Source organism: Eulemur rufifrons, chromosome 3 (assembly GCF_041146395.1).
Source record: "Eulemur rufifrons isolate Redbay chromosome 3, OSU_ERuf_1, whole genome shotgun sequence".
Classification (NCBI taxonomy): domain Eukaryota; kingdom Metazoa; phylum Chordata; class Mammalia; order Primates; family Lemuridae; genus Eulemur; species Eulemur rufifrons.
The window spans coordinates 3951540-3969076 of record NC_090985.1 but is presented as its reverse complement, the minus strand read 5'-3'; the positions used below and the strand labels follow the sequence as shown (position 1 = coordinate 3969076).

Here is a 17537-nt window from a genome sequence, read left to right as displayed (position 1 = left end):
TATCTAATTTAGGTTCACCTGTCAGATGCTTATTTGTCCGAGACTCTGATTTAGAATTGAGTCATAAATGGAGAACAGCAAGGTCCATATAGGAACATCAATTCTGAGTATCAGAAATGGCATTCTAGACCCAGCAGATGTCGTGGTGGCTTCCTCATTGTGGTGGAACCATCAAGGCTCTGGAGCCACAGCAATAACATTGGCAGCCCAGCTCTGAGGTGTGGTTTAGGGAGACCTTCCAGGAAACCCAGTCAAGATAAATCCCTTTGGCTTAAACTAGCTAGAGGAGTTCTCCAGCCTCAAAGACTCTGACCATGACCAGAAGCGTACGCTCCCCAGCCTCACCATGGCAGTGACCTACGGAGGTGGGGGAGGACTCAGGTACAAGGGAGACCTTCACAGGGAACTATCTGTACATTTTTTGTTTTTGAAAGAAAGAAATAAGAAGCCACAGCAAAATACATTAAGTCTGGTGGTATGTTATTTTTTTTAAGAAAGATATTACTTGCCAGATGTGGTGGCTCACACTTGTACTCCCACCACTTTGGAGGCCAAGGCAGGAAGATCACTTGAGACCAGGAGTTCAAGACCAGCCTAGGCAACATCTCTTTACAAAAGGAGTGGGAGGGAGGGAGACAGAAAAAGAGAGAGAGAGAGAGAAAGACTCCTTGTCTCTAAAGAAAAAAACAATTCATTAAAAAAAAATACATTACTTTTCTGTATGTTGAAATATCTCATAATCTTTAAAAAGTGTGGAGATCATGGCAGCTGGAAGAATATTGTATCCTCAAGTAGAGGAAGTCTCTCTAAGTAGTGCACAAAACAAGAAAGCCATAAGAAAATAGTAAACTCAACAAAAATCAGAATTTTATGTATCAAATCACAAGAAACAGGGAAATGTAATTCATTTTACAAAGTTTCTACAATATTGATTTCTAGAAACTATAAGAAAATGAACTCAGTAGGGAAAAAAGAAAAATGATATGAACAGAAAGTTTGTAGAAAAAGAAATATGAAAGGTTCTTAAAGTTTATGCTAAACTTCACTGATAATTGAAATGCAAATAGAATGAATTTGAGATATTTTTCACCTTTAAGGTTAGTAAATAACAAAAAGTCTGATAACAGTGTGTTAATAAGGACATGTGAAAACAAGCAAGTGTAATTAACACAACCTCTATGGAAGGCACATTTGCCAAATCTATCCAAATCACAAACGTACATGCATTATGACCCAGCAATTCTACTTCCAGAATTTTAGCCTAAAGATTTACTTACTCATGTGGGAAATAATAGATACAAAATTATTTATGACAGCTCTGCTTATAATAGTAAAAGATTGAAAAGCTTAAATGTCACTTAAAGAAGAATAATTAAATAAATTATGGTGGGCTGGGCGCAGTGGCTCACGCCTGTAATCCTAGCACTCTGGGAGGCCGAGGTGGGTAGATCGTTTGAGCTCAGGAGTTCGAGACCAGCCTGAGCAAGAGCGAGACCCCTGTCTCTACTAAAAATAGGAAGAAACTGGCTGGACGACTAAAAATATATATAGAAAAAATTAGCCGGGCATGGTGGCGCATGCCTGTAGTCCCAGCTACTCGGGAGGCTGAGACAGGAGGATCGCTTGAGCCCAGGAGTTTGAGGTTGCTGTGAGCTAGGCTGACGCCACGGCACTCACTCTAGCCCGGGCAACAGAGCGAGACTCTGTCTCAAAAAATATAAATAAGTTAATTTATGGCCATACAGAGGAATACCATGCAGCTATAAAAAAGCATGAGGAGAGACTTTTGTTTTCCAGTTCCACATGTAAGGAACTTGGACGTCGCCACTCCATTCTAACAGCAAGTAAAACGCTGAACACGGCCAGGCATCGTGGCTCATGCCTGTCATTCCGCGCTCTGGGAGGCTGAGGCGGAAGGATCGATCACCTGAGCCCGGGAGTTCGAGACCAGCCTGCTGGAAGAGGACTGTGGGCCACCAGTGGGGCCCGTGCCGCGCTCGGCTCCGTGCACGTGACAGAAGCTGCGCGAGAGTCAAGCGTGGGGAGGGGAGGGCCACAGGGCGCAGCCGCGGCCACACGGCAGCCTCGGAGCAGGGGCAGGGCCTCCCCAGGCGGGGCAGGACAGAGCGGCGACAGTGCCCCGGACTCTCCCGCCCTGGCCGAGCCCCCTCAGAGGGCTCGCGTCTTCCACCCGAGAAGGACGACGGGAAGCGAGCTGCGCCACTGGGTCCCTCGGGGACTGAGGCGAAACAATGAGATCTTAAATAGCAGCGGAAGTTACCAGCCTGGAAAAGGACCCGGTTTACATGCTCACCTCACTCCAGCTGAGCCTCAGGAAAAAGGCAGAGAAAAGTAGGAAGCGGTTTTGCTCCCCCAATTCTTTAAAGAAATACCGATGTGGAAGAACTGGCTTCTGAGTCACAAAGAAGCCTTTTCCCCGAGGAGCGGGACCAGAAACGACGAGGAAAGGAATTATCAAGGCGGCCAGCCCACAACCAGCTCAGGAAGAAGCTGAATAAACTTCTGAACGGTTTGTCTCGTCCTGCTATAAACAGGAAACTTCAGGAAGCTAAGAACCATCGCGTGGACTTAGTTACATGCCCTTCTACTGCACTGGAGCATCTCGAGTCACAAAACAGGCCCGTGCCTCACGCAGCCAGCCGCCAGCCCTCGGGAAGGGCTCCGCACGCCCGCAGTGGCGCCTCCAGGCGGCGGCCGGAAGCGCAGGGGCTGCGTCTGCGCACGCACGTCTGAGGAGCGGGCGACAGCGCTTCCGTTGCCACACGGACAGGCGCCGCCATGCGGTATGTGCAGGAGCCCCCTTCCCACTTCACCGAGGCCCGCAACCCCGCCTGCGAGGCCCCGTTCTCGGCCATGGAAGAGGTCCCATTGCATCTAGAAAGGGAGGAAACGCAGGCAGCCTTCAGGAAGCAATAGCCGTAACCTGGAGGCCAAGAACAGCCCGGGGAGAACAATGCCTGAGGCCGCCGGGACGGCCAAGGCCGGTTCGCCTGGTGGTTAGGGTTACGGAAATGGGCAGTATATTGTGTGGTTTTTCTAAAAATAGGAGTAATGCTTTAACAATATGTCTGAGGATTTGTAGATATTAAGAATAAACTTCCTTCATGACAGCAAGTTTGGCCTCAAATGAGGCATCAGTTTCCGACTTCATCGTTCAGTTCAAATCACCCCCAAAGTGCCGAGCGATTTGGCCTCGGGCCTGGTTTAAGGGTTTAAGATCTCCGCCCACAGACGGGGAGAAGCCCCAGCAGGAAAACGACTTCAGAAGAAAAGTACTATTTTCCTTCAAAATGACTCTTCCTTAGGAAGATTAACTTTGGAAAGCTGAAAATTAAAAACATTTTTTAACATGCTCCATTCCACAAACTTGTAGTTGATAAAATTTCACACAAGATTAAAATTGAACAGAAAACAAGCCCCTACAAGCATAAAATTTGCTGCAATGTCCCACAATTTCTACAAGATAGCAGCAAATTTAGCTGGGATTTCCTAGCAGCCAAAGTGAAAACAAAATGTCAGTTCAAAACTGATAATAACAATATAATAAGCCAGTTCATTCCAGAGTCCTTTTTGTGGTAGAGATTTGAGAAAATTTCCCCTATAGGATACTCTTTAAAGTAGCCCTGGGACCTTTAACTAAATTCTGTACTTGTACTGTGACATCAAAACCCTTAGAACAAAGCTCCAAGGTCAGGTGTAATGTTGACCTTCATTAATCACAGGAAGGCCACTGTCTCTGCTTCACTGACACTGTAGTGGCTGTGCCAAATGATGACACTGCACCCGCCAATGACTGTTCTGGACATGTGACCGTATTCTGCCAATAAGCCACAAGGGGACATCTGCTGGGGGCACTTCCAAATTACGTTCTCACTCCCATTGAGAGCTAGAGGAAAAGACAATCTCTCCTCCCCTCTGGGTTGACTGGGTCTGGATGTGACACCTAGAACTGAGACAGCCATGTTGCCACCAGCCTGAGGATAATGCCACCTCCAACAGTGGCAGTGTCGAGGGACAGAAGAAACCTGAGTTTTCAGTGTTGTCACTGAGCTGCTGGATCAGCCAGCCCTTGAACCCTCCAACCTCTGGACGTCCTGTTTAATGAGATAATAACCTGTCTTTATGGTTTCAATGGGGTCCCTTCAGGGTTCCACTTCTACAGAAACAAAATGTAAAAGCCCAATTTAGAGAGCAAAAATACAAAATTATAAGTGGGAACTTTTGTTACAGTGAAATACTGCATAAACAAAGCTATTCATCCCAGCATTACTCGAAAGATCAGAAGACTGGATGCAACCTTGATATCCATCACTAAGTGATTAGTAAATATATCCATCATAAATTATTAGTCAAATACATGCACGATGGAATCTCAAAGAGCCATGAGAATGAAATGGGAAAGGCTCCTTGGTACCATTATGGAAAAGTAACCAGAATACACTAAGTGAAAAAGTGCAGAATACTGTGTATGATGTGCTTCAATATGTATTAAAAGGGGGAGAAATATATGTACTTTTTTGCTTATGGTATTAGTAATAAATATTTGTATATCAAATTACTCAAACACTAAACAACTTAAAATGTACATTTATCATTTCACTTTCTGTGGGTCAGGAGTTTGGGAGTGGCTTAGCTGAATGGTTCTAGTTTAGTGTCTCTCATGTGGTTGTAGTAAAGACACTAGCCAGAGAGTGACAACAGTGAAATGGTAAGGTAAGCACTTCCAAAAATTCTCTCCTCCATAACAGCAGTAAGAAAACTGGCAAAAATGCTGGGCATAGTGGCTCATGCCTATAATCCTAGCACTTTAGGAGGCTGAGGTAGAAGGATTGCTAGAGCTCAGGAGTTCAAGACCAGCCTGAGCAACATATCAAGACCCTATTTTTACAAAAACAAATAAAAATAAAAAATTAGCCAGGCATGGTGGCATGCACCTGTGGTCCCAGCTACTTAGGAGGCTGAGGCAGGACAATCACTTGAGCCCCGAAGTTTGAGGTTGCAGTGAGCTGCGATGATGCCACTGCTCTCTAGCCTGGGAAACAGAGCAAAGAGAGGGAGAGGGTGTGGTGGGGAGAGAGAGAGGGAGAAATCAAGAAAGAAAAAGAAAACTGGCAAAAATAGCCTGGCATACAAAAGAAGGGGCAGATCATGGTTGGAGTTCCTTCAAAGTCTCGTTCCCAAAGAATTGTCATTATTCAACCTGTCTGGTAGATCCCTAGAAGACTCCACTTGCAAGGCTGTCTTTATTTGACTGGACTTGGAGCTTTCCCTGTCTTAAGGGTAACTGCATAATGCAATAATTATGAATTTGTGCAGATGAGCACACAATATATAAAGATTCATTGTGTATAATATTAACAACACCAAGAAAGGGGGAAATAGAACTATACAGAAGCAAGGTCTTGTACAGTATTGAGATAAAGCTGGTATTAATCTGAACTAAATTGTTACAAATTAAGATGTTAATTTTAATACCCAGGACAACCACTAAGAAAATAACTCTAAAGATATGTAGTAAAAGAAATGATAAGGTAATTAAATGGTACACTTTAGAAAATACCTAACACAAAAGAAGGCAGTAATGGAGAAATAAAGAAATAAAAAAGACACAAGACATATAGCAAAATGTAAAGAGACAGAAATCCTACCTTATCAGGAACTAAATTAATACAAATGAATTAAACACTCCAATTAAGGGTGGAGATTGTCACAATGGATTTTAAAAAGACAATCAAACTATATGCTGTCTATAAGAGACAGAGTTTAGATTCAGACACAAAAATGTTCAAAACAAAAAGATGAAAAAGACATACCATATAGACAGTAACTGAAAGAAAGCCAAGTGGTTACACTAATATACTAAAATAGAAATTGTTACTAGGGACAAAGAAGGACATTTTATAATAAAAGGGTCAATCTACCAAGAAGACATAACAATTATAAACACAGATGTACTTAACAATATAGCACCAAAATATATTAGGCAAAAATTAATAGAATGGAAGGGAGAATTAGACAATTTAACAGTAATTACTTGGGAGTCTTCAGTACTCCACTATCAATTACAGATAGAATAACTAGACAAAAGAATCAATAACGAAATAGATTTGAACAACGCTCTAAGCCAACTGCACTTAAATGACACCTATAGAACATGGCAAACAACAGAAAAATATGCCTTCCTCTCTAGTGCACATGGACCATTCTCCGTACTAGGCCATATAATTAGCTCTTTTACAATTCTCAACAAGTTTAATAGACTTCAACTCATACAAAGTATGTTCTCTGACCAAACTTGAATGAAATTAGGAATCAATAACAAAGGCAAAATTTAGAAATTCACAAATATGTGGAAATTAAACAATACAATTCTAAATCACCAATAGATCAAAGAATAAGTCACAAGAGAAATTAGAAAATGCTTTCATATGAATGAAAGTGAGAACACAACAAACTAAAACTTATGGAATGCAGCAAAAGCATTGCTTAGAGAAGAATTTACAGCTGGAAATTATGTATTTTAAAAAGAGCAAGCACAGTAGTTCACACCTATAATCCCACACTTTGGGAGGCTGAAGCCAGAGACTCTCTTGAGCCCAGGAGTTCAAGACTAGTCTGGGCAACATAGCAAGACCTCATCTCTGCAAAAAATTTAAAAATTAGCCAGGTGTGGTGGCACGTGCCTGTAGTACCACCTACTCAGGAGGCTAAGGTGGGAGGATCGCTTGAGCCCAGGAGTTTGAGGCTGTAGTGGGTTATGATTGTGCCCACTGCCCTCCAGCCTTGGCAACAGAGTGAGACTCTGTCTTAAAAAATTAAAAAAAAACTAAAAAAGAAGAAAGGGCCAAGTGTGGTGGCTCACACCCATAATGCCAGCACTTTTCGGGAAAATCACTTGAGGCTAGTAGTTCAAGACCAGCCTGGGCAACATAGCAAGACCCTGTCTCTACAAAAAAGTACAAAAATTAGCCAGTCATGGTGACACACACCTGTGGTCCCAGCTACTCAGGAGGCTGAGGCAGGAGGATTGCTTGAGTCCAGAAGTTGGAGGTTACAGTGAGCTATAAATGGCACCACTGCACTCTAGCCCAGGAGACAGAATGAGACCCCATCTCTTAAAAAGGAAGATTATCTCAAATCAACAAAATAACCTTCTACATACCTTAGTAAATTAGTCAACGAAATGCAAACTAAACCCAGAGCAAGCAAAAGGAAGAAAATAAAAAACTATAGCAGAAATAAATGCAAAATAAAAGAAACAAAAAACATAGACAAAAACAAAACCAAAAGTTGGTTCTTTGAAAATGTGAATAAATTAAAAATCTTGAGCTAGACTGGTTAATAAAAAAAGAGAAGACTCACATTGCTAAAATCATGAATGAAAGAGAGGACATCACTACCAACTTTACAGAAATAAAAAAGATAAGAGAATACTATGAATAATTGCATGCCAACATATTAGATAACCCAGGTAAAATACAGAAATTCCTATAAAGACACAAATTAGTGAAACTGACTCAGTAAGAAATGTAAAACTTGAATAGGCCCATAACAAGTAAAGATAGAATTAATAATCAAAAAAATTCCCATAAAGAGAAGCCCAGGACCAGATACCATCACCACTGAATTCTATCAAATGTTTAAAAAAGAATTAACATCAGCCGGGCGCGGTGGCTCACGCCTGTAATCCTAGCACTCTGGGAGGCCGAGGCGGGTGGATCGTTTGAGCTCAGGAGTTCGAGACCAGCCTTAGCAAGAGCAAGAACCACCCCCCACCCCCATCTCTACCACAAATAGAAAAATTAGCCGGGCATGGTGGTGCAAACCTGTATTGCCAGCTACTTGGGAGGCTGAGGCAGGAAGATCGCTCAAGCCCAGGCATCTAAGGTTGCAGTGAGCTATGATGATGCCACAGCACTCTAGCCAGAGCAACAGAGTGAGACTCTGTCTCAAAAAAAGAAAAAAAAAAAAAAAAAAAAAAAAACCTTCCTAAAAATAAAAGAGGAAACACCTCCCAACTCATTTTGTAAGGCCAGTATTACCCTGATACCAAACTAGACAGTGATATCACAAGAAAACTACAGACCAGCATCTCTTATGAATGTGTACATTAAAAATCCCATATCATATACTAGCAAACCAAATGCAGCAACACATAAACGTGACTGTACATCACAGCCAAGTGGGACTTAGGAATGCAAGGTCAGTTCAACACACAAAAATCAGTGTCATACACCATACCGACAGAATCCAGAACAAAACCACATGGTTATCTCAACACAGAAAAAGCATTTGACAAAATTCGCTTTTTCATGATAAAAATACTCAATAGACTAGAATAGAAGGAATTTCCTTAACCTGATAAAGGGCAGCTACAAGAACCCCACGGCTAACTTCATATTTAATGGTGAAAGACTTAAAACGTCCCCCCCCCCAGATCAGTAATACGAGGATGTCCACGCTCATCGTTTCTATTCAATATTGTACTGAAAGTGTTCACCAAAGCAATTAGGCAAAAGAATGAAATAAAATGCATCAGATTGGAAAGGAAAAATTAAAACTATCTGAATTTGAACCAGGCAAAGTGGTACACGCCTGTGGTCCAAGACAATTGGGAGGCAAAGGATCACTTAAACCGGGAGTTCAAGGCTGTAGTGCACCACAATCGCACCTGTGAATAGGCACTACACTCCAGCCTGGGCAATGTAGTGAGACCCTTGTCTCTAAAAAACAAAACTATCTGCATTTGCAGATAACATAATGTTGTATATTGAAAGTCCTAAGAAATACACACACAAACCCACACACACAAACTATTAGTATGAATAAACAAATGTAGCCAGGTTGCAGGATACAAGAACAAAAGATATAAATTAGTTGTATTTCTTTTTTTTTTTTTTTTTTTGGAGACAGGGTCTCACTCTGTTGCCCAGGCCAGAGTGCAGTGGCGTCATCACAGCTCACTGCAGCCTCAGACTCCTGGGTTTGAGCTATCCTCCTGCCTCACAGCATTCCAAGTAGCTGGGACCACAGGTGTGTGCCACCATGCCTGGCTAGTTTTTCTATTTTTGATAGAGACGGGGTCTCACTCTTGCTCAGGCTGATCTCGAACACCTGGCCTCATGCGATCCTCCCTCCTCAGCCTCCCAGAGTGCTGGGATTACAGGCCACGGCACCTGGCCATCCACAATTCTTACTACCATCACCCGTACCACAGCTCAGCAGATTCCTACTTCAGGTTATATTGAGTTAGTGATTTCTAATCTTCTTCAAAAATATTCTCACCCATAGTTGTTCCACATGGATTATTCAGTGGCCAATTCTCAGTGTCTTCGCACTTGGCACTGACCCCTTGAGCAGCGTTGGTGACATCTCTTGACTCATCAAGAGCCAAGAGAAACCAGGCACAACCACCTGCTTTATTTCCTCATTGGCTACTGATACTGCCCCCCACATTCTCGACGGTTCCCCAGTGGCTCAGTCTTAAAACGAGTTCATTTCTCGGACGTATTTCTTCCAGAGAAACTAACCCAGCACTGGTCAATGGCTTTTCCTGCCTGGCTAACAAGTGAGCCACTCACACAAGCGCAACATCTGAAGCCCAGGTTTTTTCTTTTATTCTCATGGTGGGTATGCGTCAATCATCTTTTAAAAAAGTCACGACGTGGTCATAGGCATGGCGTTCACAAGTTATTAACTGTGTCACTGCCATCTGTGGCGCAAAGCAGTGCCACACTGCTTAACTCAGCCATCGCAGCATAAAACAGCCGCACACAGCTTGTACGCACGTGAGCATGGCCGGGTTTCATACAATTTTATGGACACTGAAATTTGAATTTTCTGTGATTTTCACAGGTCACATTCTTTAAACATTCAGAAATGTAAAAGCCATTCTCAGTTCATGGCTCACGCGCAAGGGCCAGTCTGCCAAACCCTGCAGCTGACCAGGAGAAAGTGAGCATCGTTCACATTCCTCGCCTGTCCTCACGAGAAAAAGAGCAAACTCAAGCAGAGAGGAAGGGAGATGGGAAGGAATGGAGGGAGAGAAAGAAAACTGGAGAACTCCAAGTGCTGGTTCTTTGAAACTATCAAAAAAAAAAAAAAAAAACAAAAAAAAAAAACAGTCAAACACCTGAAAGGTTTAATTCGGAAAAGAAAACATTAAAAATGAGACATAACAACCAGATGTGGAGTTTTCCTAACCACAAAACTAATGGTATTATGTATGTCAACGGAAAAAAAGCCAAACTCTGTAAAATAATTTTAAAGAGATTTACTCTGAGCCAAATTTGAGGACCATGACCCGGAGCCACGCCCAAGAAGCCTTGAGCAAGTGGACTCGCTGTGGCTGGGTTACAGTTTGGTTTTATACATTTCAGGGAGACGGGGGTTGTAGGGAAAGTCATAAATCAATACGTAGGAATCATACATTGGTTTGGCCCGAAAAGGTGGGGGGGGTGGGGGGGCTGACAGGTTATAGGTGGGTGTTAAGATTCTTTGACTTGTAACTGGTTAAAGACACGAAGCTTTGTCTAAAGGCTTGGAATGTTTTAACATAAGGAGCTGTTTATCAGAGATAAGCCACCGGACATAGGTTTGTTGTGTAAATTGAGGACCTGCAGGTTTGTCTTGCATACCCTTAGGCTTGTTAATGGGTTACGAAGGATGTCCCCAAGAAAGGGGGGGGGGGGCATGATAAGGCATTTCTGACCTCCCTCCTCCTGGCAGGCAATTTAGTTTTAGGATATTCCTTTGGCCATGAGGGGGTCCACTCAGTCAGCCGGTGGGGTGGGGGGTGAGCCTTAAAATTTTATTTTAGTTCACACATACTAATCCAATTGAAAATCTTGATGACATTGGCAATACAGGGAATAATTATGATATGGGGGAATTTGTTAAGCGGAATCAGCTGGGTTCTGATTTGGATTCCATAGCAGCCCTAAACCTTGCATCGCCTTCCAGCTATTTTACAACACTAAGTTGCAGTCACCTGAGAGCATGCAAAAAATTCTAGTCTAGAGAAACACAAATAAAATGGTTAGGGACAGAGGTTTCAGCTGACTTTTCCTTACTGCGGAAGAAGCCAGTTTTGTGTCCATTTGTAAGTTCGACATTCCTTTACTCCAGATAAATTTGTCCTTCTTTGGCTTCTTTGAACTGATTGTAACATCGCAGTTACCTCATTGAGCTAAAAACCTTTCACATGTGCTCATTTTATTTCTATTTGCATGAGAGTGACTTCACTTTTGTTTGTTGAAAATAACAAAGAACCATATAGGAAAAAACAAATTACCTCCAAAAGTTTCTGGGAGTACGTTCAAATCTTCAGTGACCGTTGTATTCCTGACACAGAAGGCACAAGACCGTCCAGTCTGTTTTATACCAAGAGCATAAAATACTCTGACCCAAAGAATCCAGGAGGGACAGCACGGAGGGCAAACCGGGTCCAGCGGTTTAAACCCGGCTGAGCGTCGACCGGCCGGAGGGCTCTCCGGGGACACCCGTCTGGCCCGCCCCATCCGGAAGCACAAATCACTCCCCCTGGGGCGGGGCGGGGCGGGGCCGCCGGCCCTTAACGAGGTTCGACAGCTCTGAGCACGGGGACCAGTTACTCACGCCAGCTGGGGCACTGGCCACAGCCGCCTCGTGCAGCCCCCGTGCCGCGCCCGTCCTCTTCTGCTCCCAACCCTCCACCGCTCGTCTAAAACCGACCTAGGGGCTCAGGTCTCAGAGGTGGGTGGGCCAGGAAGATGAAAACGATGGTGACACTGCCCCCCAGCGGAAGCGTGTGGAAAGCATCACAACAAACTGCCCACTCACCATTATATTGGTGATTTTCTTGATCCAGCTCTAACTTTTTCTCCACACACAAAGCCCCATCCTTTCCTCGCCATTGACACCAAAGACCTAGGGGGCGGGGGTGGGGAGAAGTTTCTTTATGGAGAGCTGTATTTAGAAGGCAGAGTATTTGCTGAGAATGCCTGACCCCACACCATAAACTGTAAACAAAAGTTCGCTGTGAATCAACGAGGGAGAAAGCTCTTCCTTACAGAATACTAACGAGTAAACAGGAAGGAATTGACGGAGTCAGAGTATCTTCAGTAGATGCTAAAGCTAATGGGCAAAAAGATCACGAGGAACAGGACATTTAGCTTCAAAATATCCCCTCACAATGTGCTAATTACAAAGGACAAGTTCACAGTGGAGAAGCTTGACGAAGGTTTTCATCCAAGGGCTCAAATTAAACATCATTAAAGAACGCGAGCTGAAATCCCGTGCCGAGAACACAGCCCGCCTTCTCTGGGGTTCCCGCTGAAAAAGGTAAATTAAATCCAGCTGGAAGGAAACATCAAACAAGCCCAAATGTTAGGACATTCTACAAAATAACAGGCCAATACTTTTCAAATTTTGACCTCAAAGTTAACAAAAGGAGGCTGAAGGGACATGAAAACTAGATGTGGTGAGTGACGCTGGACCAGGGAAGACAGCCAGCCACGAGGGACGTTACTGGGGCAATTGGCAAAATGTGATCGACGGTCAGTTATTGTAGTATTGTGACAATACTAAATTTCCTGATTTTGGTCACTATACTATGGTTTAAAAAAAAGTTTTTGTTCTTATAAGACACTGGTGTAAATGGGCACATCTCCAACTTACTGGGAAATGGATCAAAAAAAATGTGTTCATATATATATTAGGGAGAGAGAATACGATAAAGCAAAGCAATTGGGACAAAATATGAGCAACCAGTAATCTAGGTTGAGTGTTTGGGAGTTCCTTGTACTATTCTTGCAACTTTTCTGTAAGTTTAAAATTCTTACCAAAATCAAGTTAAAAAACACATCTAAAAATTGCCTGCTGTATGCACCTGCTCACCGCAGCAGGTACGCAAGTAGCAGCGAAGGGCTAGAGCTTTGGAGCCGATCTGACCCGTGTTCAAATTTCAGCTTTGCCACTTCCGGCCATGTGATCTTGGACTCAGACTGTCTCTACCTGGGCCCACAACTTAACCAACTGAACAGACACCAAGCCCAGACCTTTCCTCACACACAAGATCAGGCACCAGCCTGGCCCAGCCCCTGCCTGCGACGCAGCCAACCTACCCAGGGTGCAGCTGGTGAGCTCTGCCTCCCGCTGTAAACGGCTGACACATGCCAGCGTGGATGCTCACACGTCCACTCCACCTGTTGACAATCTCTTTCCTGTGCCCTAAGAACTAGGCTCAACACTGGACAGACACAAAGACACCACCCACCCCACCTCCCACTGACAAAGCCCAACCCCCACACACAATTACCCTGCCGCTACCCTGTCAAGGCAGGCAGGTTGGCCCAAATTGTGTGCAGCCACCAGAGGCTGAAGAGCAAAGACCCACGGAAACCCAGGGTGGAGGTGGCAGCGGAGCAGCTTTCCGGGCTCACACTCTGGGATTTCTCCAAACACATGCCTAGGCTGTCCTCCATGCTGGGATCCAGCTAACTGGGCAAGGCCTTTGCTCCTCTACTGAACTCAGCTGAACCCACTCCCCATGGACCACACAAGGTAGATCCCCCAAACCCCAGGCAACTGCCAGGAGAGCCAGTCAGCTCACTGGTCCCCTTGAGAGAGAATTCCTGCCCTCAGCTCCACCCACACCCAACCGCACAGATGATACAGGAAAGGCTGTAGTCTCAAGTTTATTAAAATATTACAGCACAGAGAAGATTCAAACGGCTCCACGTGGTGTTTTGAAATTCATCCCAACTGTAGGCTGAGTGACCTGCAGGTTGGACAGGCTGCCAAAGTCCTGGAAAAAAAAAATGGATTCAGTGTGAGCAGCACATTGGTGAAGTCTATCGTCAGACCCCGGGGCCACTGCCAGGCTGTGCCTGCCAGCCTCCACCAGCTGGGGTAAGGCTGGTGGGACCCAGCAGAAACAGAGTGGCTTCCTCCTGCCCCCAGGGCCAGAACACTCTCAAGGGCGTCTGGCAGAGATCTGAGGGAGCCCTCACTCCAACCGTCAGCCACCAGGGGCCTTACATGCATCACGCCTCCCACTTTCTCAGGAGTGATAGTTCTTCAACACACAGCTGACCACATGGCATCCCACTCACGCCGCCCCCTGTGACTTTTCCCCATCCTGCCATGCTGTTTTTCTCCTTGTTCTCACAGCCCCTTCATAGGGCTCTAACGCAGGGTTTCTCGATCTTGGCAATATTGACATTCTGGGCTGGATAGTCTTTGTTCCATATAGGGGGTGTCCTGTGCAGTGTACAAAGCTTAGCACAATTCCTGGCCTCTCCCCAGGTGTCAGCTAGGATGATCCCCACTAGCTGTGCCAACCAAAGCTGGGCCTGGACATTGCCAACTGTACCCTATGGCAAAGTCTGTCCCTTTGAGAAGATGCAGTGCCTCTTCCTTTCCAGATCGGAGTTACCACCAACCCACTGACACTTGTGAAGGGCCGGAGTACACAGGCACCAAGCAGAGTGGAGCACAAGAGCTGGGCCTGCCCAAGCAGGCTCGGGCTAGTGAGTGGGACGAAAAGCCCAAGGGCCCACCGTGTACCTAGGACTTAATGTCCTATTTCATCCTCAGAAACCCATTTTACAGTTCAAATTAAAAAGCTGCATTCGGGACAGTGGTTATTTCAGGAGGAAAAGACTCATAGTAGGTGTTAGCTGTACGGATGTTCTCCGGAAGCTAGGGGGAAGGTACACGGAATTCATTTTGTTCTCTATCATCTTTTTGAACATCCGAAACAATTTAATGACCATAAAAAAGGGGAAAATGAGAAGTTGCTCAAAATCACCAACAGTCTGCTGGACTTTGAAGCCTATGTTAATTTCACCAAACGATGTAAAAGGACGAAGATAAGCCACATAAGAGAAACACACCAAAGTGCACTGATACCTGTGAACTATCTAAATACTGCCTGGCATGTTGTGGAAAGGAGACCACAGCTCTTTTCTGAGTGGTTTGCATACAGACATTTGTATCTATATGCAAAGAATCCTCCAAGGGAAAGCAGGCAGTGAAAAGAGCTGGGCTGAAACAAAGGGGGCAATGCGAGCCAACCATAGAACCAAGAGAGAAGTCACAGAGGAGGCCACTAGGTTTGGGAATTATGATCTTGTGCAGCAAACTCAACACATACAACTTTCAATAACCAGCTACCCCCGTTCTGAAAGCAGTCTAGTTTAGTGGTGAGACGTGTAGATGGGATTCCCAATTCTGCTATTTACTAGCTATGTAACCTTGGATTTGATAAAAGTTAGCTTATCAAAATTAACAGAAAACTCCTGATGGTTCCTGACCAAGGATGTCCCTCATTAGGAATCCAGCAACTTACCAAAAGTTTCAGCATCTCCTTAGTGTCAGGATCTACTTCAATGATCTCCTGATCCAGAGCGGAGACCTAAAAGGAGACGAGATGAGCCCAAATTATCAATCAATGAGCTCTCTCACTTCTGCTTCTCCCAGATTCTTACATAAGCAGACAGGAAAACAGAGGGCTGAGCAGGAATAGGATCTCACAAGGTGAACAGTCTGCTACAGTAACAAAGGCCTCAATGGCCTGTTCTTCTGGTTTTACCGTCCCATGTCCCCATTATTTATCTATTCGGTGTTCAGAAAACCTTAAGACTAGGCTTCGAGAATACTACATTAGGGCAAATAAACGAGAAGGCATGATAGCAGTTATCAAAGGTCATGAAAAGCTCTCGTGAAAAATGGAATGGACTTATTTAACAGGTCCTGAGAGAGCAGAATTAAGGTTAACAAACAGGTAGGCAGATTATGGGGACCTAGAGTTGGCGAAGGGGTGTGTGGATGAAAGACGACCTCAGATTCAGCTGAGGTCCCTCTGGAAGACAAGAACCTCAAAGTGGCCTCAGGAACCCACTGGTTTATCATCTGAGAATGAGCAAGAGGCCCCAAGACCCAGAAGGCTTACCTCTGGGACATAGTTATCTCTCCTCTCTCTCTCCTCCTCCTGAAGCTTGATGGAGATACCTCTCACTGGGCCTCTCTGAATCCGCTTCATCAGGTGTGTGACGTAGCTACAAAGTACACAGGCCCCAGGAGAACAGTGAGAACACACAGCAACTCCCACTGGTACCCAGAACATGTGGATGTATAAATGCCAGTTTCCGTTCTTTTCCACAGCCTAGGCCCCCTGCACACGCAGAACTTCTGCACACAGAGCTCCACTTACCTGCGCCTTCATTCCTGTCCTTTTGGCCTGTCACTCTATTCAAACTCTCCTTTAAGGCTACCAACCCCCCACCCCCTTGCAAAACTTTCACTGCTCTCGCAGCCTTCATTTTCTTTCCTCCAAGTTCAAATTCACAAAATTTAGCACTTAATACGTTGGCCTTTACTGTACGTAAAGTCTTTCCAGCTATATTCTTACTCATCTTTTGAACAGTAACTGCAACAGTGAAAAACATTGAAAGTGACACCCAAAAGCAACAGGCTTCAAAGCAAAAGGTGTGACGGCGGCCACCTTTCGGGCAAGTATCACCGCCAGTCATGGTACCGGTCACCCCGCTAGGAAACCCAGCGAACGCAAAGCCCCAGCTTTCCTTCGGAGCAGCAGGGGGCTCTGCTAACAAAACCGCCACGGCACAAAGTCTCTTCGCGACTCCGAGGCCAGCAGAGCCCACGACCAACCCGCGGGCCCACTGCTGTCCGTCCTCTCGCAGGCCCGGGAGGCCGCGCGCGGCCCCAACTCACCCTGCTATCTTGTTGCGGAGCTTCTTGCTGGGAATAATGGCGATCTCCTCACACACGCGCTTGTTCGTGTGGAAGTCATTTCCCAGACGCGTGTAGTACTTCTCGATGATGACCCGGGCCGCCTTCTTCACGGTTTTGGTGCGAACGCGGCCCTGTGGACGGAGAGGACAGGGTCACCCGCGAGCCAGCGCTTGCTCCTGGGGCTCACAAGCCGGGCTGCGCCCGGGAGGAGAGGGACGGGCCGGGAAGCGCAGGGCGCCGGGTCAGTGCGGAAGCCGGCGGCCCGCCGCGCTCCAGCCTGACAGGGCTCGCGCCCGCCCGGCCAGGGCCTCCCGCTGCGGGCTAAAGGGGCCACAGCAAGCGGCGGATGGAGGCCGATTGAGGAAGACAGCGGCCACGGGCCGCAGCACCTACCATGTCGGCGGGTCCTCAGTAAAAGAGGAAACAGGAAGCACAAGAGAGACCTATAAAGCGCAGGCCAGAAAGTCGCTTCCGCCCAGCCAGGGACGCGCGGGGCTCGCTTGACAGCCCCACAGCGGCCCCTGGCGGGGCGGGTCAGAAGTGCAGATGGCGCCCCCGGGGGAACGTCTGTCCCGCCCCCTGCGGCTCCCCGCTCGGTCGTCTTGGGCGGGGTGCTCTCGCCTCCAATCTGTAACTGGATCGCCGGTTTGATGTGGTCGGGACTAAGGCGGCTGCATCTCTTCCTTACATGCCCGGGAGAGAAAGGACAGGCTTGGGAAGACTAAGGAAGGCAGGAGATCCAGGGCTGTGGGAGAACGACGAGGTGAGGGATGGCGGCC

The 17537-nt window shown here is 45.9% G+C and overlaps 1 protein-coding gene across 1 annotated transcript; it reads right to left on the bottom strand.

Annotated features, from left to right (window-relative positions):
* Window positions 1–13672: 13672 nt before the first annotated feature.
* RPS17 (ribosomal protein S17) lies at window positions 13673–17212 on the bottom strand. Its single transcript, XM_069465678.1, has 5 exons — window positions 17152–17212; window positions 16738–16889; window positions 15956–16061; window positions 15353–15418; window positions 13673–13807 (listed from the first exon to the last, which is right to left on the bottom strand). The coding sequence occupies exons 1-5, from the start codon at window positions 17152–17154 to the stop codon at window positions 13727–13729; spliced, it is 408 nt and encodes a 135-aa protein (XP_069321779.1). The 5' UTR covers window positions 17155–17212; the 3' UTR covers window positions 13673–13726.
* Between the last annotated feature and the right edge of the window lie 325 nt (window positions 17213–17537).